Below are 17,968 nucleotides of genomic sequence, written 5' to 3'. Positions count from 1 at the left end.
TTTGAAAACTTTGGAAATTGTGAAATTCAGAGAAGAATTCACAGATATATATCCAACTCCCCTTTTTCCCAGTTATTTGTCAATTACTTTTTTCTGAAACTGTTTTTTTTTCCTAAAAAATGTTTTTTTCCTAAACATATTCCATGAGTTAGTGGTGGTCATTACCAGGTCATCTTTGGTACTTTTTGTGAATCTTCTTATCTGTTTAACTATGGAAATTCCCTGATTAAGACTCCTGAGACAAATTAGGAATGAAGATTCCAGTGAACAGCAGGGAGGCAGGTAATCAAGCATCATAAAACTCAAATTTAGAGACTCAAAGAAACGGAGGTTCCTAATTCTTCATTTTTAACTACACTTGTGGAAATAGATCTCTCTCTGTAGAAAAGCAAAGTACTTCTACAGAAGTAGCTGTGATTTTGACAGCATCTGGGTGATGGAATGGAATAAATTGTCCTTCCTGAGAAATTGGCACCACCAGAACTGGCATCACCAGAAAAAACAAATTCAAACTGCCATTATTGATGGTGATATGAAAAGTTAGAAGAATCAGAAAAAAACCCAAATCCTGACATGTCTCATTTTAATCCTAATTTCATTTTTTAAGGTAGTACAGTTCACTGAAGGATGTGTATAATTGGTCTACTTTGGCTCCTGGTAGTACTAGCTATCTACAGGAGACAGGAGCACTGCTTCTGTGTGGCCATGGGTAAAAGATGAATACAAGTAGAACTGAATCATTGCAGAGCTGCTCTAAACACTTCAATACATAAAGTGGAGCAATGATGAGTTAGCATCTTTATATCTATATGGACTTAAATTTCTCTGACTCACTCAAGTATTCATGTTCATGGAAAAGCCTGGTAATTTCAGATCAGCAGGATATCCTTGAGAGCAATCAAAAAACCTGGTGTGGAATTTAACTGTGGTTGTCCATGAACTTGGTTGTGCTCAGCCTTGTGCACCAAGTCTGCACACTAACAGTGCTCTGTACTGTGTACTCAGCGATACTCATTAGGGAATCTCATTAAATTTGCAAATTTGGGGTCATACCTGTATGAATTTTTGTTACTCTGAAACATCAGAACCTGAAAGTTCCTTTGGGTCAGTCTGTTTCCTGGGACCTTGCCTCTGGGTTTTATGCAGGATGTTGATCTGCTAATCCAACACCTTTACAGCATCTTAGCACTTAATAATAGGCAATCAATTTCTGGTGTATTACAGAAGAAGAGTAAGCAATTCAGTAGAATCATTGGGCTGTTATCCAGAATTGTATGGCTGAAATGATGCTGTTTTACACCAATTTTCATTGAAGATAAAAGGGCAGATTCACAGGTCCATCAACTTGACAGGCACTGAATTTCTAAATTTTCTGGGGAAATGAAAGGAATTACCATATACATTGAGGAAATATGTTTTGTTCTTTTACTGTTCTTACTAGGTTGCAAGTTGTTGGCCCCCAATTGTGAATAAAATTGCACTTTTTATTTAAAGTATGTAATTAATTTTTTTGTATTTTATTAAAAAATAATATTTTATTAAAATAAAAAATTATTAACTTCTACAATAATCTCAAATAAAAATATATGTTTGTGTGTTATTACATGAATATTTAGAACTATAATAAAATGTAAAATGAGTCAATTTTAAGCCTGTTGTTAATCTCTTTCTTGTTATTAGAATAATATAAGGAACAAATCATCATAAACCACTTATTGTCTAACAGAAAAGCTGCTACAAATAGAAAGGGAAATGTTGACAATGCAAATTAATTAAATTATGACAAAAAATGAAGTATCTGCACCCCTTCCTCCTCATGCAAAAACCTGCACTTGTCAAGAAATATTCTCCCCACAATTTCTCAACACACTCTGGCAACATGCCAAGTCTAAACCATGTCAAATGAATTAGTGTAACAATGGTATAAATATGCTCAGACAAAAAGATCTCACACGTGACTGGTATAAGTGATGTTCTTTCAATTAGCCATATTCCAATAAGTCTCAGTTTTAATTTCATAAGCCTCAGAATTCATTTGGCATTAGTGAATTCTCCTCCCCCTTAGTAATTAACTATTTAGCTGTGACTAATGAAAAAAAGAAGTCAAATTGCGTATTAGTTTTATTAGCAGTTATAGTTAATTAATTAATCATTGGTTGTATTTAAATTGGTTGAGTATTATTATGAAAAAGTAAGTAATCAGTGTTTAGAATCAAGTTATAAAAAAATATATGAGGATACAGTTTCATCCTATCCTACTCCAGGAATTCAGGATCATTTTAGTCTGTATTTCTGCCATGTGGGAGGATCAAGCCCACCCAAAAGGTCACCATCCTGCACTTTGGTGGCTGAGCCTTGCCATGCATTCAGCACCCCAAGAACACTGCAGGACCGTCTGTTATTTCACATTTTTCAGGAAAGTAATCCAGCTCTGAAGAAAGCCCTGCTCTTGCACAGGGTCTGGAATCTTGTCCTTTCACAACCCAGTCGTTTCTGTGCCTCCGTGAACGCAGTGGGAGCTGATCAGTGGGGTTTTGCTTCATGCTACACTGCAGTTCATACTCATACCGACCTAGGAACTGTACTACAGCTTTCCTCCATAGCTCTGGTCTGTTCTGTACTCACAAAGGAGCTATAGCAGATACATGTATAAAATGATACTTAAACACTGAACTAAAAAAAACTTTGCTCAAAAAAAAAAGCCGATTTTTTTTTTTCTCATCCTGGAAATGATCACACTGGTTTACATTTTTTAGTATGATTTTCAAAGTTTTTCATGATTTGCTTTAAAATACTAGATTTTTTTCTGAGATAATTTATCAGTCCATAAAATTTTTGGATAAAAAGACATCCATTTTTCTATTGTCTTCAGTATTGTGGAACAGTAAAATAATTCAGTTGAAGTACTATTATGTCTCTTGAGTTTAGCTAAAACCACCTAGAAAAAGAAGAAATCTTCCCTTCTCCAATATTATTTATAGATATTTTCCTTCTGTATTTCCAAATAGTCTCTTGCACTAATGCATTTCAATGGCACTCAGCTATGCAGCCCTATTTTAACTCTGCAGACATCCCCAATTTGGACTCGCCATTATTGGCAGATATAAAGTATTTATGTTGGATAAAACCAATTATGGCATGCCTGCATTGCCCAAAATCTAATGCCAATGGCATTCTTCAAATAGTCTACAACTATTTTTCACCACTGTCAATGCAATTTTTTTTTTTCCTGTGGAAAATCATGAGAATAAGTCTTGCTTATCCATGTTCACTTCTGCAGTAGAAATGACAGAAGTGAGAAAGAATGCAATGGTGGAAAGCTTATATCCCACACAATTTGAGCACACCAAGGAAACATTTTGCTTGAAGATTTATTTTTGTGTGCATGAATGAATATACACATTTATTGAAGAAAGCAAGAAAGCGCTCTGTTGGTCAAGTCAAAAGTAGCCTTTTACCCAAAAGCTCACACTCAGACGTGATGCTATATTTCCAATGGAACTTTCAGTACTGTATGAGTGCATTGTATGCCCGGGAAGGTATTAAAAAAATGGATAAAACTGAGCGGCGATGTCACCTGAAAATTCACCGTTTTCGTTTTACTCACAGCATACAAGGTAGGCTGGAAAAAACAACCCCAACCAAATGGTTTTTTTAATCTCCTTGTCGCTCCGTCTGCAGCAAGCACGGAGGAAGTTTGGGCTGCCGGCGGCCCGTAGTTCCCCTGGCAACCGGCAGGAAGCGTCGGCGGTGCCGTGGGGCCCGCGGGGAGAGGGGACGGCGCTGCCTGGAGCCCGGCGTGCCCGGCGTGCCCGGCGCTGCCCGGAGCCCGGCGTGTCCGGAGCTCAGCGCTGCCCGGAGCCCGGCGTGCCCGGAGCCCGGCGTGTCCGGAGCTCAGCGCTGCCCGGAGCCCGGCGTGTCCGGAGCCCGGCGCTGCCCGGAGCCCGGCGTGCCCGTCAGGCGTGCCCGGAGCCCTGCGCTGCCCGGAGCCCAGAGCCCGGCGCTGCCCGGAGCCCGGCGTGCCCTGGGAGCGGGAGCGGGGCGGCGGGACAGGGGCCGGGGGGAGCGGGGCGAACCCCTCGTGCTCCCGCGGGGTCCCTGGATGTCCCACGGGGCTCGTGAGGGCCGGGCCGGGGGCTCTGGGGGAGCTCGGCGGAGCTTCTCTGCCTGAGCCTCTCTGCGGTGACGGCGCTCGAAGCCCCTCATCTGTTTCTGCCTCTGCACTCCGGGAGAGTTGGCACTCGGCAGGGTAAGGGAGCAACCTCGCCTTTCAAATCCTACTGACTTCCATTCTGCCTGCCTTAAGTGACTTCTAGATCCCCAACTCCAGGCTGCGCTTCCTTCTTTGAAAGATGTCTCTTAAAAGTGTTTTTCCTGTTTCTGTTTAAAGTGTCACTCCTTTATTTGAAGTCTATCGTCTGCCAGTAGATGGGTCTCTTCTGTATCAAACCTCGCTTGTTTGATTCACGGCTGTGCTTCACCCGTCTGTTCTCTCTACAAAAACCTGTGACCCTTTCAGCTCCCACTACACAGGAGCATTCATATCTCAAGAGTAACACCTCCTTATGAAAAGTGATTTTTCTGCTCGATGGTTCCTAGTACATCTTAGCATGGATTTTGATTACTTGGAAAATAGAAAAAAAATAAATACATCTGAATAACTTCTAAATACTGTTTTAAGAAAAATATTTATGTAGGTATTAGGAAGCTGACTGTATTATGAGCAACGGTACATTTCAAAGTCTGACATGGATAGCACTATTTTGTGATACATGCTCCTACTGCCAAGAACTCTGGTGTTTTCATAGTATGAAACTATTTTGATTCTTAATTTTCTGACAGTTAAAAATCCGTCTTCTAAAGATAATGTGATTAGAATTTTATGATAATAAGCAGACATACAAAATCAGTAGATTTATTTCTATATTAATGTTTTACATTTGACTTCCATTTTACAAATAGAATAGTGCTCATAAGTGTCATGTAAGTTTCTGTGAGTTCTGAAGAGATTTAATTGACTAATTGTATATTATTTCTTTTAAAAAGACTTTCAGTGGAGACAGGCCACATTCTGGAAATGGTAGGAAAGAGAAAACAAAATGTACAGGAGATAAACTGATTTGAATCACTAGTTCTGGTTAAGTCATCAGTCAAGAAATATTGATTTAAACTTTCAATTTTAGTTTTTCTTTGTATTTTAGCTAATTTTCTAGTCATTATTATATGTAGCTTCACAGCATTCAGTAAAACTTAGGCACTTCATTTAATTCTTTCCATAAGTCACGAAGTCAGCATATCTACGCATGTGCTGAAACCTTATCACTTCTATCACAGAAACAGAAGCAATCCTAAATATTTCATAATGTAGATGATGACAAACGTACCTGACTGGAAATCCTGTTCAGAGGGAAGAATTAGGATAACCAAGCTAAACAAGGACTGCAGGTGGGTGGGCATTAGGGCGAGTGGCTGATAGAGCTGAGGGCAAGAGTAGCATGGCAAATCTGTCTCTGATTCATCCTGATCTCAGTATTTGGCATTTAATCATATTTTTAACAAAAACAGGTGTCATCAAGGGTGATGGCTGGACAGCAAGCACACTGCTCATCCCTCAGACAATGTTTGTTTCTGTGTTTCCTATTATTTTCGTCTCTGTATGTTGTAATTTCTTTTTCACTATAGGAATCTAATGTCCTGTTTACTAATATTTTTTTTCCATTCAGAATACACCACAACAAAAATTACTGGACATTTTAATATTCAAAATTAGGGTTTTCATTATTTATAATTTTATTAATATTTGAAATCTTGTGATCTCCCAGGAATAATTTGTATTATTCATTATAGTATCAGCCTTGGTACGTTAAGTAGGTAGAGAACTATTATTTTTGTTGGGGACACTTTAACCCAGTTACATGCATTTGTAGTGACACATAGCTGGTACATTGACTTACAGAAGGTAAGTGTACTTTAATCAGTATTTAAGGATGCAGGCAAAGTTATTTTTGCAGTCTTTTTAAAAAAGTACTTTCATTCTTCTTAGTGGAATTGGAATTCTTTTTCTGTGTTCTTTTTTTTTTTTTTTTTGCTGCCTTACATTTCTGTTCTCATCTCTTATTGATTGTGGTTTTGTGTCCTGAATGTAATTGCTTCCTTCTTTCATCCTGGACCTTCCTCAAATTGTTTCTTTCTTCTGATGTAAGTGTACCCAGCCCTATTTGACTCAGAGCAGTGTACTACTGCTCAGATTTCTGTGGGCTACCCTAAAATCAGACTGTATCTAATTCACTTTTGGTCCAGGACTCAAAGAACACAAGTAAAGAGGAGCAGAGTAGGCAATGTGTGCATCTGAAATATGGAGTGACAGGACTATTACAGTTGTCCCATGCACTGTGTCTGATATATAAGAATAAGTATCTGTTTCCTAGTGCACATTCTAACCCTCGATATTCTGTCATATAGGAATTAAAATTATTTTGTTTCTAATTCTTAAAATTGTTTTGTTTTGTTTTGTAGGAAGCAATGTTGTAAGAATGTCATCAGGCATCCAAATGAAAACAAAGACTGCAGCACAGAAAAGCAAACCATGTTCACAGCCAAAGCCTAGTGACAAGCTGAATCCTAAAACTATTGATCCAGTATGTATAGCTGGTGGTAGTTTTGTTTTGTTAAAATCCATCTGTGGTTTGAAGAGTTTTCCTTACTTTATGAAATGGCATCAGGACATGCTTCTTCTGGTCGTATTTTTTAAAACTGAAATTAAACTTTTGTTTTTAAACATACATACCTTATCTTCTAAGCTCAAATGCCTTGTTTATTACATTAAAAAACAAAAATGTATTTTGGTACAGTTGTGGCTTGGATGGTAACTGTTTTTTTTTAATGTACTATTGCCCTAAAGAGATTTAGAGCTAAACAGTAAAAAGGTTTGTTTTTTTTTCCTAAACTTTGGCACTTGCTGCTTTAGAGAAACTTATTTCAGTTATGCAATGAAACCCAGAAGCGTGTTGCATATTGAAGGCTTTATAAAATGTGGCAAATTAATTGCTGGTGAGCATTATTTGAAACTCATAGTTACTGTGACTATGTAATCCTTCAGGAAAAATTTGTGTTCTTGGGAGAGTAGTAATGAAAGGAGTTGTTTTTTTCATGGAAGTCCCGTGCCTGAAGAACTAGCATTGAATGCATGAATTATAGTTCACCACTGGGCCATATAATCTGGCAATTAGTAATGTCACAGGCTTTTTGGAAAGTGAATGCAGAAGTACTTTGCTGATAAACAGAGGCTGAATAATTTAATGTGGGCATCTTTTTTGTTTGAAATCTCTTTGCAAGTAGCACAATGACCGAAATTAAGCCATGAACACAATTCTACTAAGCTTAATGTAGGTTTAAAACATTCAAAAGATAAAAATTGAGATTTCGTGGTATTCCCTTCTGAATGCTTTGTGATAAGGTGTATTATCTGGGAAACAACATTAAATGATCATGCTAATAAATAATAAAATAGTTCATTTGCATAAGAAGCATGTATACTGTGAAAGGAAATTTGTGCAGCTTTTCCTTGCATGCATGTCCTAGTTTCCTTCTCCAGTGTGTCCTTTCTAGATTCTCTCCCAGTATGAACCTCCCTGTTTATTTCCAGTGCCCTCTCACCTTCTTGCCCAATATTTGGTGTTTCTCCCACATCTTGCCACCATGTATTTTTGTCTATACTCAGATCAAGTTGGAATTACAATAAAACTGCCTTCTGCATGTTACCAATATAACCAGAGCTTCAGGGAGGTTGGAGCTCCTTAATCTGCTTAGGAAAGAACCCATAAGACTTTAATATTACCATTTGCAAGAAAAAAAGGAAAAATAAAGTGATTACATCAGGAAACCACTGATTGTATATTTTTATTCATTTTGACAACTCCCCAGTCTGATGAGTCTTAAAAACAGTTTTCACATAAGTGTATCACTTAATATGTTTTCCACTCCATGGCTGCAGTTCTTTATTTTGTTTTGTTTTCAATTCATATGACTAAGTTCATTTTTTTGTAAACTTCCCTTTTAGCATATTCACAATAACTATAAAACATTACTGTTATGAATAAATAATGGGTTTTTTGTCTGTCCTCACAGTTTCGTGCTTATTCTCAACCACCATCTGCATTTGCTGCTACATATGCTAGAGGTGGCATTCCGTGCAGGTGTGTTGGGTTTGTTTCTTATTTTTACTAAATATATTATGAAATACATCTTTTCATGTTTCATCTTTTAGTTGTTTGATTGCATTCAATTCTGGAAAAATATTTAATACTTAATTCTTTTCAGAGCAGAAAGCAATCTTCCATACCTTTGAAATTGTCTTATTTTGGTTCTTTTTTTATGCTGTATTAATATCAAAGCTACATTTTTAAAGAATAATTAATTATGTGCACACTTGGTTTGCCAAACCTCTTTCACAAATGATTTTTTTCAGGTAATTGTATTTACTTCTCCCTCCTAGCAAAGTTAATAAAATTAGTGCCATTTAAATAAGTAGACCTTTCACAGCCTTTTTTATCTGAACTTAGTAGCATGACAACATGTTATTGAACATTCCTGTTCTGTAGTTTTCAGACATATGGAAAATTAACAAAACTACTTGCAAGTAAGTTCAGGGTATTTTAAGTTATATATTAAATATATATATGGGTTAAGTTTATGAGCTATATATATAGGTCAAGTTTCATATATATATATATAGGTATATATTTGCCTAGACAATAAATGGTCTGGTGTTTTGTCACATGGATGCAGAATTACTTTACAAAAATATAAGCCATCATTAATAAGATGTGCGTGTATATAATTGTATGAAATAATCCATTATCTCTACTAACAAGCTCTAACTAATACATAGTATTTATACATTTATTTGTATCTTAGGAGTAAATAATAAATTTCAATATGATCTTCCTTCAGTTTCAACTGCTTTCCCTTACCTATTCCTATTTGAGGAAAATGTTTCTTGATATACTAATCAAAATAAGTAACTTTGCAAAAGGAATATCTTCTGTGTTGGCATGAGAAGCACCTATAATTTCTATAACTTCTGTTTTCTGATTTCTATGTGATTAGGAGCAGAATTTTGAAAACTGTCATATTTTGGGAATTTAGTATAATTGCTCTGTTAACCATTATACATATACAGAGGTTGGACTCCATGATCCCAGAGATCTTTGCCAATTTAGTTGATTATATGACCCTAGAATTTCACTAAGGAGAGCATTATGGATTGAGATTGTGTATATAATGGAGGAACACAACAATCTAATTAGTATAACATTGAAAGCAAATAGTGTTAGCAATAAATTATGTATTATTATATGTTATTTTGTTAAAACTTCATTCCTTATATAGGTTAGTGCATGGATCGGTAAAGCACAAACTGCAGTGGGAATGCCCTCCTGAAACTGTTTCCTTTGATCCTCTTCTTTTAACATTGGCAGAGGTAAACTCAGTTTCTTGCAACATTAAGGATACAACCATTTCCTAATGGCAAATGTGATTTTTTAAACAATCCAAGTTAGCCAGTTAAGGCTCAGCTACTGGAGAAACAGAAAAGAAAACCCACTTATGAGGATATTGTATGAATTTAAATGGTCAAGAACATTGCTATTTGTAGTTCTTTAGTTGGAGCTTTCTGGGAGAGCTAGCTAGAGCTGCTTAATCTTCAAGATACTGATCAAATGCAAGACTCAATCTCAGATGCCCAACTGTTGAATGAAATCTGTGCTTTTGCAGATTCTTTTATAAGCTAAATTGTTTTGCTTATTTTTGTATATAAAGCCTACATTACAAAGTAAGAATGCTCTCCTCAATAGACTGAACTAGTACAGTGGAAATAGGATTCTGTAAGTAAGTGGAAGAGAAATACTATGCACTGTGTTGAGGTTTCTATTTTCTCAGAACCATCTGTGACATTTATCACTAAATATGTTCCACGTGTAAATGCTGAATCCAATGTTGCAGGTAGAATAAAGTGCATATACTGAGGTGGCTTACTTTCTTTTTCCCTTTTTTTCCCCCTCTTTTTCCTTTTTATTTTCTTGGTTTCTTTTTTCCCTTTGTTTCTTCTTTTTTCTTTCTTTGTTTTTATTTTTTTTTTAAACAAAACTGTCAATTCCTAAAATAACATAAAATTTCTATTATGTTAAGAAAAAAGGCTTCACCCACAGGGCTTTAAATCTTTGAGTTTTGCCAGTCAGACCTTTACTAGATGTGCATCTTCATACTATCTACAAGTTTTTTAGTGTTTCATAGAGAGGTATGTGGTGTGGGGTGTCTTCCATTGTTCACCTTCTATTCTTTTTTCCCTTCAGTACAAAACCCCTATACAAATATAGCCTGTTGTAGTTCATGGTCTCATGAAAAAATACCTTGGGTTTTTAGATTAAAGGTATTGAAGTACAAATATTGATTGAATTGGCAGTTTTCATAATGTGAATTTTAATATTCAGTGTTCTAAAAGAAAAATCAGTTAGAATATTCTGTGAGCAGTTGTACCCAGTGGCTCCACATGGTGGAGTTAGTGTACTTTATGTTTTGAACTGATCTGACAAAATGTAAACATGGTCCTTTTGCTGTGTGGAACTTGTAAACGCAGTTTTGTTTGAAAGAAGGTTTAGTATTAAGAAAATCATGTTTTACATTTGCAACAGGGACTAAGAGAGACAAAACATCCCTATACTTTTGTTTCCAAGGAGGGTTTTAAAGAATTACTTCTGGTTGAAGGTGCTGCTGAAAAAGCTATTCCCCTGTTGCCTCGTCTAGTTCCAGTCTTAAAGGCTGCATTGGTATGTCTTGTTCTTCATGCAGAGATTTTAATGGGTTTGATTTTTTTTTCCTTCTGTCGGTGAGAACTTCATGGGTAATATTAATGTACTAAATCTATTGCATGGGCTTTTGGTTTGGGGGATAGAGATGATTTCTCTTTCTCTTGTTAACCCTGCCTTGGTTTATTAGCTAAATATGTCTTTAAATATAAATTAAGATGATACTTATATGACAGTATCTATGAAAAAATTTTATGAAACTGTTCTCTTAAAGGTTTTATATAAGCAGAAATAAATATATATATTTGTGGTAGGCTTTTTTATATGTCCACGGAATAACATGCAAAAAATAAAAATGAGGCGAGGTAAAATGGATATGCAGGAATAAATACTCATCTATTACATGTACAAATTCAAAACATGCTACAAAGTTAAACAAAATCACAAAATAAGGGATCCACAAGGATCACTGGGTTCAACTCCCAGCCCTGCATAGCACCATCACCAGAATATGTCAATGAGGAAAAAGGAAGAATACATTTAAAGTGTTTGAGGTCATATTCTTAATTTTAAAAAATGTTTGTAACTCTTCTACACCATCAGAAAATAAAGAGAGGTATTGGCTTTGAAGGTTATCTCTTTTGGATTTTTTTCATGTCTTTGAGAGCCCTTTTCTGCTTCAGTAAATAGCTGTCCCTTAATCTAGATGTGTTTCAGTTCTGATTTAACAGAGATGGCTTGAAGTTTGAAAATTAATTGTGATCTCAAATCAGAGATATAACAGAAGTTCAGAATTGTGTGTTATCACTATCTTTGGTTTAGCTTAATGGCAAAATTAGAAAAAATATTCTTCTCTCTTCCTCCAATTAATGATACTCTTCTGATAATTATTATTGTTGCACTGTTTTGGTATTATGTCTTGTTAAATCTTCTACTACACAAGCAGTCAATGATTTCTAGTTAAAAAGAAAATGTTCAGGGCCCAGATGCTGGAGAGGAGAAATAGTTTTTAAATAAAGTTATAATTTAGTACAAGACCAAGATAAGTTGTTATAAGTCTATTTCTTTGCTAAAGGTAAAGCAAGATAACTAAACCACTAGAGAAGTCAGGTATAGAAGAGCCTTCCCATGGGAGAAATAAAGATGATGAAGAACCACAGAAGTAAATAAGAGCCTGATAATTGCTGGCAGGTGACAAAGGTGTAGTTGGCAGGGGACTAAATTAATTGAGACAGAAAATCATTGACTCTGTTTCTCCAACAAAGAAAGTTATTGTTATGAATTGCATAGAAATTACCCAGAATTCATTATATTTGTAACTAAAATGGTGTCTTTCAATTTAAACATATCAGCATTTGAAAGATTATTTCTTATATGCTGTGAAATACTGAAATTATCAGTGTAGCAAGCTGTTTTGCATGCCATATTTTTTATTTCACCAATAGTAAATTACTCATTTTGTTGTCTCAGAAGAAATGCAAGAGTTTTGTGGACATTTCATGGATGTTTTTGTTTTCTGGTTTAAAAATATGCTCTGACTTCAAATTTGGCCTCTAGAGACTAATATTTAGTCATATTGTACTTCTATTTCTAAACTTGGATCGTTATAGCGATTAGCAATTGCACAGTAGTTTTAATGTTTAAAACTACTCCATACAATCATAATACAGAGTTTGCAGTTTAGAAAAACTTAAGTGTTTGTCTGAATCTTACAGGATTTTCTTTCTTTCTTCCCCTTCTGAAGGCCCATGTGGATGATGAAGTATTTGAAAGGGCATTGGATGCTTTAGTGCAATTGAGTGGGGTTGTTGGCCCATCTCTTAATGATCATCTTAAACTTCTACTCACAAATGTAAGTCTTTAATGCTATAATAAAAAATCATTTATATTTTCATGGCATTCTTGTTGAGATGTTACTATAATATCTGCACAGATACAGTGGAGGACTCAGCAGTTCTGTGAAAAGCATTATTTCATATAGTCCCCTGTGTGAGTCCTTTGTTCTTTTATGTGTTGACTTACAAAGTTCTAGGAAGGTCCAAAAACTGTTGTTAATGTAAACTGGAGAATAATGGAAGTGTTCTCTCTACTATTTATGAAAACTTCTAGATGCCTTGTTTTGAAGGCAAATTTATTGCAAAATGAATTTTTAATTTTAAGTCTTAATATCTCAACAAAACCATGAATATTTCAATACATTAACAGAAGCAAATATTCCCACTCCTTTCAGATGGGAATTCTGCCCAAGGAAGTTTTCATTAAATAAGCTTTGAGTGGGATTATGAGAGGTATTTTTATACCAAGTCATTCTGAGTACATCCTTCCTCTGTCAGACAGGCTTTTCATAGTTTCTTTTAACCTGCTTGCAAAGTGCACTTTTACAGCAAAATAAAAGGACCTTTTTTGACGCTCAAATACAGAAGAGAAAAATTACAGCAGTTTTTGGGGTTTTTTTAGTATTTCCACTACAATAAATCTTTTTCAATGCACATGAAATAAAAGTTAACTTTTCATGTGGACAACTCTTTAAGAATGACTTTTTTTTAAGGTGGATATTTCTTTCAAATTTGTTTTCTAAAAGAAAAAGAAATATTTTTGTTGGTTAACAGATCAGTTTTCTTTAAGTTTCTCTCTAGTTAACTTTTTATTCTATATTTGCTTTTATTGAGTTCCATACTTTGACATCAATTACAAGTTACAATGTTTCTTTGTGGCTTTAATTCTGCAAAGGTAAGATGGAATAAAGTAACAAAATGGGTTATTATTGTCTCTTTGTATATATTGTACTATATTGTGCAACAAACCTCTTTATTTTGCTTTTCCAATAGCTTTTAAAGAGATCAATGGACAAGAAATATAGAGAAAAAGTTACTGTTGCTTTACAAAAGTTGGAGCACTATGGTGGAAAGGTGAGTGGATCAGACATTTATTCAATCATCTACACTTATGAATCAGTTTTGTCAAAACAGCTTTCATCTCTGGTTTTATTGCCATGTTCTTGCCTCAGTATGGCTGGGATACATGCTTGGTGTTCTGTTTTCTGGTACTAAACATGTTTTTCAACAAGATTTCCTCTTGCAGGAAGTTACTTTTTGCTGTAATTGATGATGCCTGCCTGTTCCCACTAATAGTTTTTTGTTTATTACACTTCCTGAGGGGATCTGACACTCACATTCCAGCCCACCGTGGTTAACCCAGAGTTTGGATCTGCAATGGCTATAAATCAAAAAGATGCTTTAAGTAATAGATGGCAGAGACTTCTTCTGTTGAACAATCTTTTGCCAAGTGTTGTGCTATACCTTGTGCACAAAGGAGAAAAGGAGAAAAAATGAGGAGTGCTGGCTTAGATGTTCATCTAGAAGAGAAAATATTTGCTTTCTTGACCATATCAACAGTTGTATGTGTTATATCAAATGGTTATTCTCAAAGAATAGGGATAACCTGAAGAGTAGGGACCACACATGCAGGCCTAGCAGTACTGAGCTTGTGTGCCTTAGCCAGTAGGTGCCCAAATAATCAGTAGATGCCTCCTCATTTTTGTGTGTGCTCATGTTCATTTAAGAGCAGTAGCAGTGTTTGTATTACAGATTTGAAAAACGTCATGAAAAATGAAGGAGGATGAGAGTTTTTTATTTTTATGAAGTGAGACAAGAAAAGGAAAATCAGGTTTTGTCCTAATGTTCTAAAAATTTAGGTCTAGATAATATAATTAATCCAGTGAGTCATTAACCTCTCTAATTTTTTTGTCAATCTCATGATTTCTTGTAGTCTTACCTGTTTAGTGAGTAGGTCTTTCTGTATGTCTTTTGAAAAGACAGAAAAAAGATAAAGCAAAAAAACCTGGAAACAAACGACTAAATTGTGATTACAAACAATATTATATAATCCAACCAATAATTTATCAAATTTACTTTCTAAATTAGTTATAAAGCATATGATTCTTACTTTTGTTGGAAGTCCCCTCCAAAACATCATTCCTCTACTTAAAAATCCTTATTATTTCCTGTCTGTATTTATGCCCTCTTTTCGGTATGAGTTCTTTTGAATGTTTTACCTCCCCAGCATTAGTTATCACAATAGTGCATTTTCTCCATTCATTATTTTCAGCCCTTTTGAGAGCAATCAGCAAATATAAACTTTTTAGTTTTCTACTGTTTGATAATAGCAACGATAACTAAATAAAACTTGGGAATTATGCAATTTATAGAGTTATATAGAGTTTATAATTTATATGAGTACTGTCATACGTAGCGCTAGTGCCCCTTATTTTGTTTAAATTTGTTTTGTTTTCTTCAACAGGCAACTGTGGCTATCATCAAATCTAAAATTCCAACCTATTGTTCTATCTACTCTTGAACAAGGAACGTAGTGATTTGTACTGTAAGGTGAAGTTTGGAAAGAAACTGTCTGTAAATATCACTGACCTTATTTGGGGTATGATATATTCTCTTAAAATAATAATAATTCTTCAGTATGATGGAGAGCAGGAGTCTTACCAGTTTGTGAATATTTAATTACAGAAGACTTCTCTTTGTATATTTGTATATGCATTAGGCTTAACATGACACCAATTAATGTGATATTATTTCAAAAACAGAATAAGTATTGATTCTTATTTAGTTTTAAATTACGATTTCATTTATTATACCTGCAGTGGTTAATATGTTTTGTATATTTGTGTGATGCAAAATAATTTGGTTGTAATTACTTAAATAAAATCTAACCTGGTGCTAAATTGCATATGTATATCTGCTTTTGAAATTTATAATTTATTTTGTGACATGGCACGGATGGATGCATTTAGGTTCATCAGGACTAGGTTAGACATAGAACTGTGAGCCGTCACAGAATTCTTCAGAGTCAGCTTTTAAAGGTGTGAAGCTGAACCCAGTAAACAGGCAGCATATGTTCCAAAGCTGAACTTGCTCTGTGCATTCTTAGCATTTGTGAGAACCTGGAGAGGCTCTGGAGAATACAGTGCAGAGGCATCAGGCTGTCCCACAGAGCCACAGCTGAGGTTTTGCTCAGCTAATTAGTTCGTGTTAATTCTGAGCCTACTGAATGGGAGCTGGATGGAGGAGGCAACTTCCTACACTGTGCTCCCTTTGCATTGAGTTCAGTAACGTTACAGACATGATTGGGATTTTCTTGTGAATTCAGTTCCAGACAAGTTAATAAACTTCTAAACATGGAAGATATAAAAAAATATAAGTTAAAGACAAAAAAAAGAGTGTACAAGCCAGTTTACCTGGCTGTCAAGCTTTGTAGGGTACAGCATTTGTCCATTAATGTATTTGAATTTGATTGCAAAATAATTCCTAATTGGTTCTTGTAATAAATACTATTCAGGGACATGTAGTATCTGAGTACACTGTGAGGGAGAGTTAACTGAAGTAACAAAATTTGCGCAGAATATTTTCCCCTGAGGAATATTCAATTCTGGCATTTAAAGTTTTTGGAAAGGATGTTTTTTGTCAATAAGAAGATGCTGATGCATAGAGTATTAATAAAAGTCTGTCACGTGAAAGCAATTTCAGAAGTTTTTTTAAAATTACCTCAGCCTGACTACCTCAGCCTGACTAAAATTCACTTCAGGACTGATCTCGGCTGTGATCAGAACTGTGCTAAGTAAAGATAAGTGTATTTATGCTTCAAAAAAAAAAAAGTATTTCTTCAATAAGCATTTTTGCCAGCAGGTACTTAACAACTGAAAAAAAACTGATCATGGTCCTTTTTTTTCTTCATGTTTACTTTATTTTTCTTTTTTTTTTACAAAATGTGCACATTTAGTTTACACAAACACGCTACAGCAGATTTCCGGTGTACATGTATTGTACTACTCTTATCCTACACTGGTGATAGCAGAGCAGCCTTCAACATGCCTCTAACATCCCATCTCTACACCAGAATAGATACCTGATTTATTTTTACAAAAGAATACTTGTAACCTTCTTTCTACTTCATTAATCCCCTTTCACACATTCTGCAGCAATGTCACAATGAAGGTTGGCCTATCTCTGATAGCATTTCACCTATTTTGAAGTATTGGCGTAGACTCTGTGGACAATATATCTTAAAAATTACATGGATGGAGGGGCAGTGTTCTATTTTATATGCATACTTTTTTAGAAGAATCTTTCTAGGTTCAGAATTAAGTAGCTCCAATCTTAATGAAGAAATGATCTTAAAAATGTAAAGCATTTATCACATATAGATAATACATAGCTAAAGTTTTTGTTGTTTTCCTGGTTCTGTCTCATAGTTAAAGGTATTACAAAAAGATGAAATGGATGTTAGCCTCTAGCAGTTATTATCAGTAGATGTTACTATGTAGTGACATTCATTCTCAGCACTAAAATGGGATGGCAGTTTCAAAAGTTCATGCCTTTATCTTCATTAAAGGCAGAAAGACACATACTTAGGAAAGCAGGGTTAGGATCCAGTTAAGGTTTCTTCTTGAAAAACTGGAAGTCAGAAGATCCTTAATTTTAAGCAAAGAACTTTGCAGACACATCCAAGAATTAAAAATACAGTATGTAGGACTCCTGATACTCATGTCAGGATAAATTAAGTGCAGATTTCATAGGTGAGATTGAGGGACTCTTACTCATATTTTTTAGGGAATAAGAATACACATAAGCAAATTTTTTTTGTTGTTCTATAACATTTCTTGCTCTCAAGCTATCTGTTTAGTCATGTTTGGTTTGGGGTCTTTTTTTCTGGAGAGTAAAACAGGTCAAAGTTGGAAGGCAATTGTATCAAGGTGTGCATCGCACATTGATTATAGCATTTTAACTCCAAATATTATTCAAAAATGAGGACTACACCATAGAAATATGAGAAGAAAATAACTTGTAATGCCTCTGTATAAATTAGAAGCTAGAGATTTAAGAAATACACTTCAACACCTGGAGCTTAGTCCAGTACAAATGAGTAGCAAAACTAAGAATATTTATTTAATCTCCTTGTGATTGTATCTATTTTAACTAGGGGTTGGAATTATAATAGAGGTGCATAATGTCAGTTCTATTTTTTTGAGTTTGTAGTAAGAACCTGATTTTTCAGTACAGTCCTATTAACTAAGTAGCCACTGTAGAAGTGCTAGATTGTATAATTTAGAAAGGGTTTTTTGTAGGGAAGAGTTCATAATAAAAAATTTACTT

The 17,968-nt window shown here is 35.1% G+C and overlaps 1 protein-coding gene across 3 annotated transcripts; it reads left to right on the top strand.

The window, feature by feature from the left end:
- The first annotated feature begins 4,010 nt into the window (after window positions 1–4,010).
- On the top strand, window positions 4,011–16,309 carry PACRGL (parkin coregulated like). 3 transcript variants are annotated; one of them, XM_058838006.1, is made up of 8 exons: window positions 4,015–4,249; window positions 6,517–6,638; window positions 8,128–8,195; window positions 9,391–9,481; window positions 10,734–10,826; window positions 12,550–12,657; window positions 13,634–13,714; window positions 15,105–16,294. In XM_058838006.1, exons 2-8 carry the CDS (start codon window positions 6,534–6,536, stop codon window positions 15,159–15,161), a joined length of 603 nt encoding a protein of 200 aa, XP_058693989.1. In that variant the 5' UTR covers window positions 4,015–4,249; window positions 6,517–6,533; the 3' UTR covers window positions 15,162–16,294. The 3 variants fall into 3 exon arrangements, with proteins under 3 accessions (XP_058693990.1, XP_058693989.1, XP_058693991.1); XM_058838008.1 differs by having other exon boundaries at window positions 4,145–4,249; window positions 10,692–10,826; window positions 15,105–16,295; XM_058838007.1 differs by lacking the exon at window positions 12,550–12,657 and having other exon boundaries at window positions 4,011–4,249; window positions 10,692–10,826; window positions 15,105–16,309.
- Window positions 16,310–17,968: the final 1,659 nt, after the last annotated feature.

Source organism: Poecile atricapillus, chromosome 4 (genome assembly GCF_030490865.1).
Source record: "Poecile atricapillus isolate bPoeAtr1 chromosome 4, bPoeAtr1.hap1, whole genome shotgun sequence".
Classification (NCBI taxonomy): domain Eukaryota; kingdom Metazoa; phylum Chordata; class Aves; order Passeriformes; family Paridae; genus Poecile; species Poecile atricapillus.
Note: the sequence above shows the minus strand (reverse complement) of the source record. Positions and strands in the feature narration are given on the sequence as shown.

Bases quoted from the DNA above. Each gene is read 5' to 3' on its own strand.
- PACRGL (XM_058838008.1), top strand. From the start codon at position 6,534: ATGTCATCAGGCATCCAAATGAAAACAAAGACTGCAGCACAGAAAAGC. The intron at 10,827-12,549 runs GTATGTCTTGTT...CCCCTTCTGAAG, and splicing joins CAGTCTTAAAGGCTGCATTG to GCCCATGTGGATGATGAAGT. The intron at 12,658-13,633 runs GTAAGTCTTTAA...CTTTTCCAATAG, and splicing joins TTAAACTTCTACTCACAAAT to CTTTTAAAGAGATCAATGGA.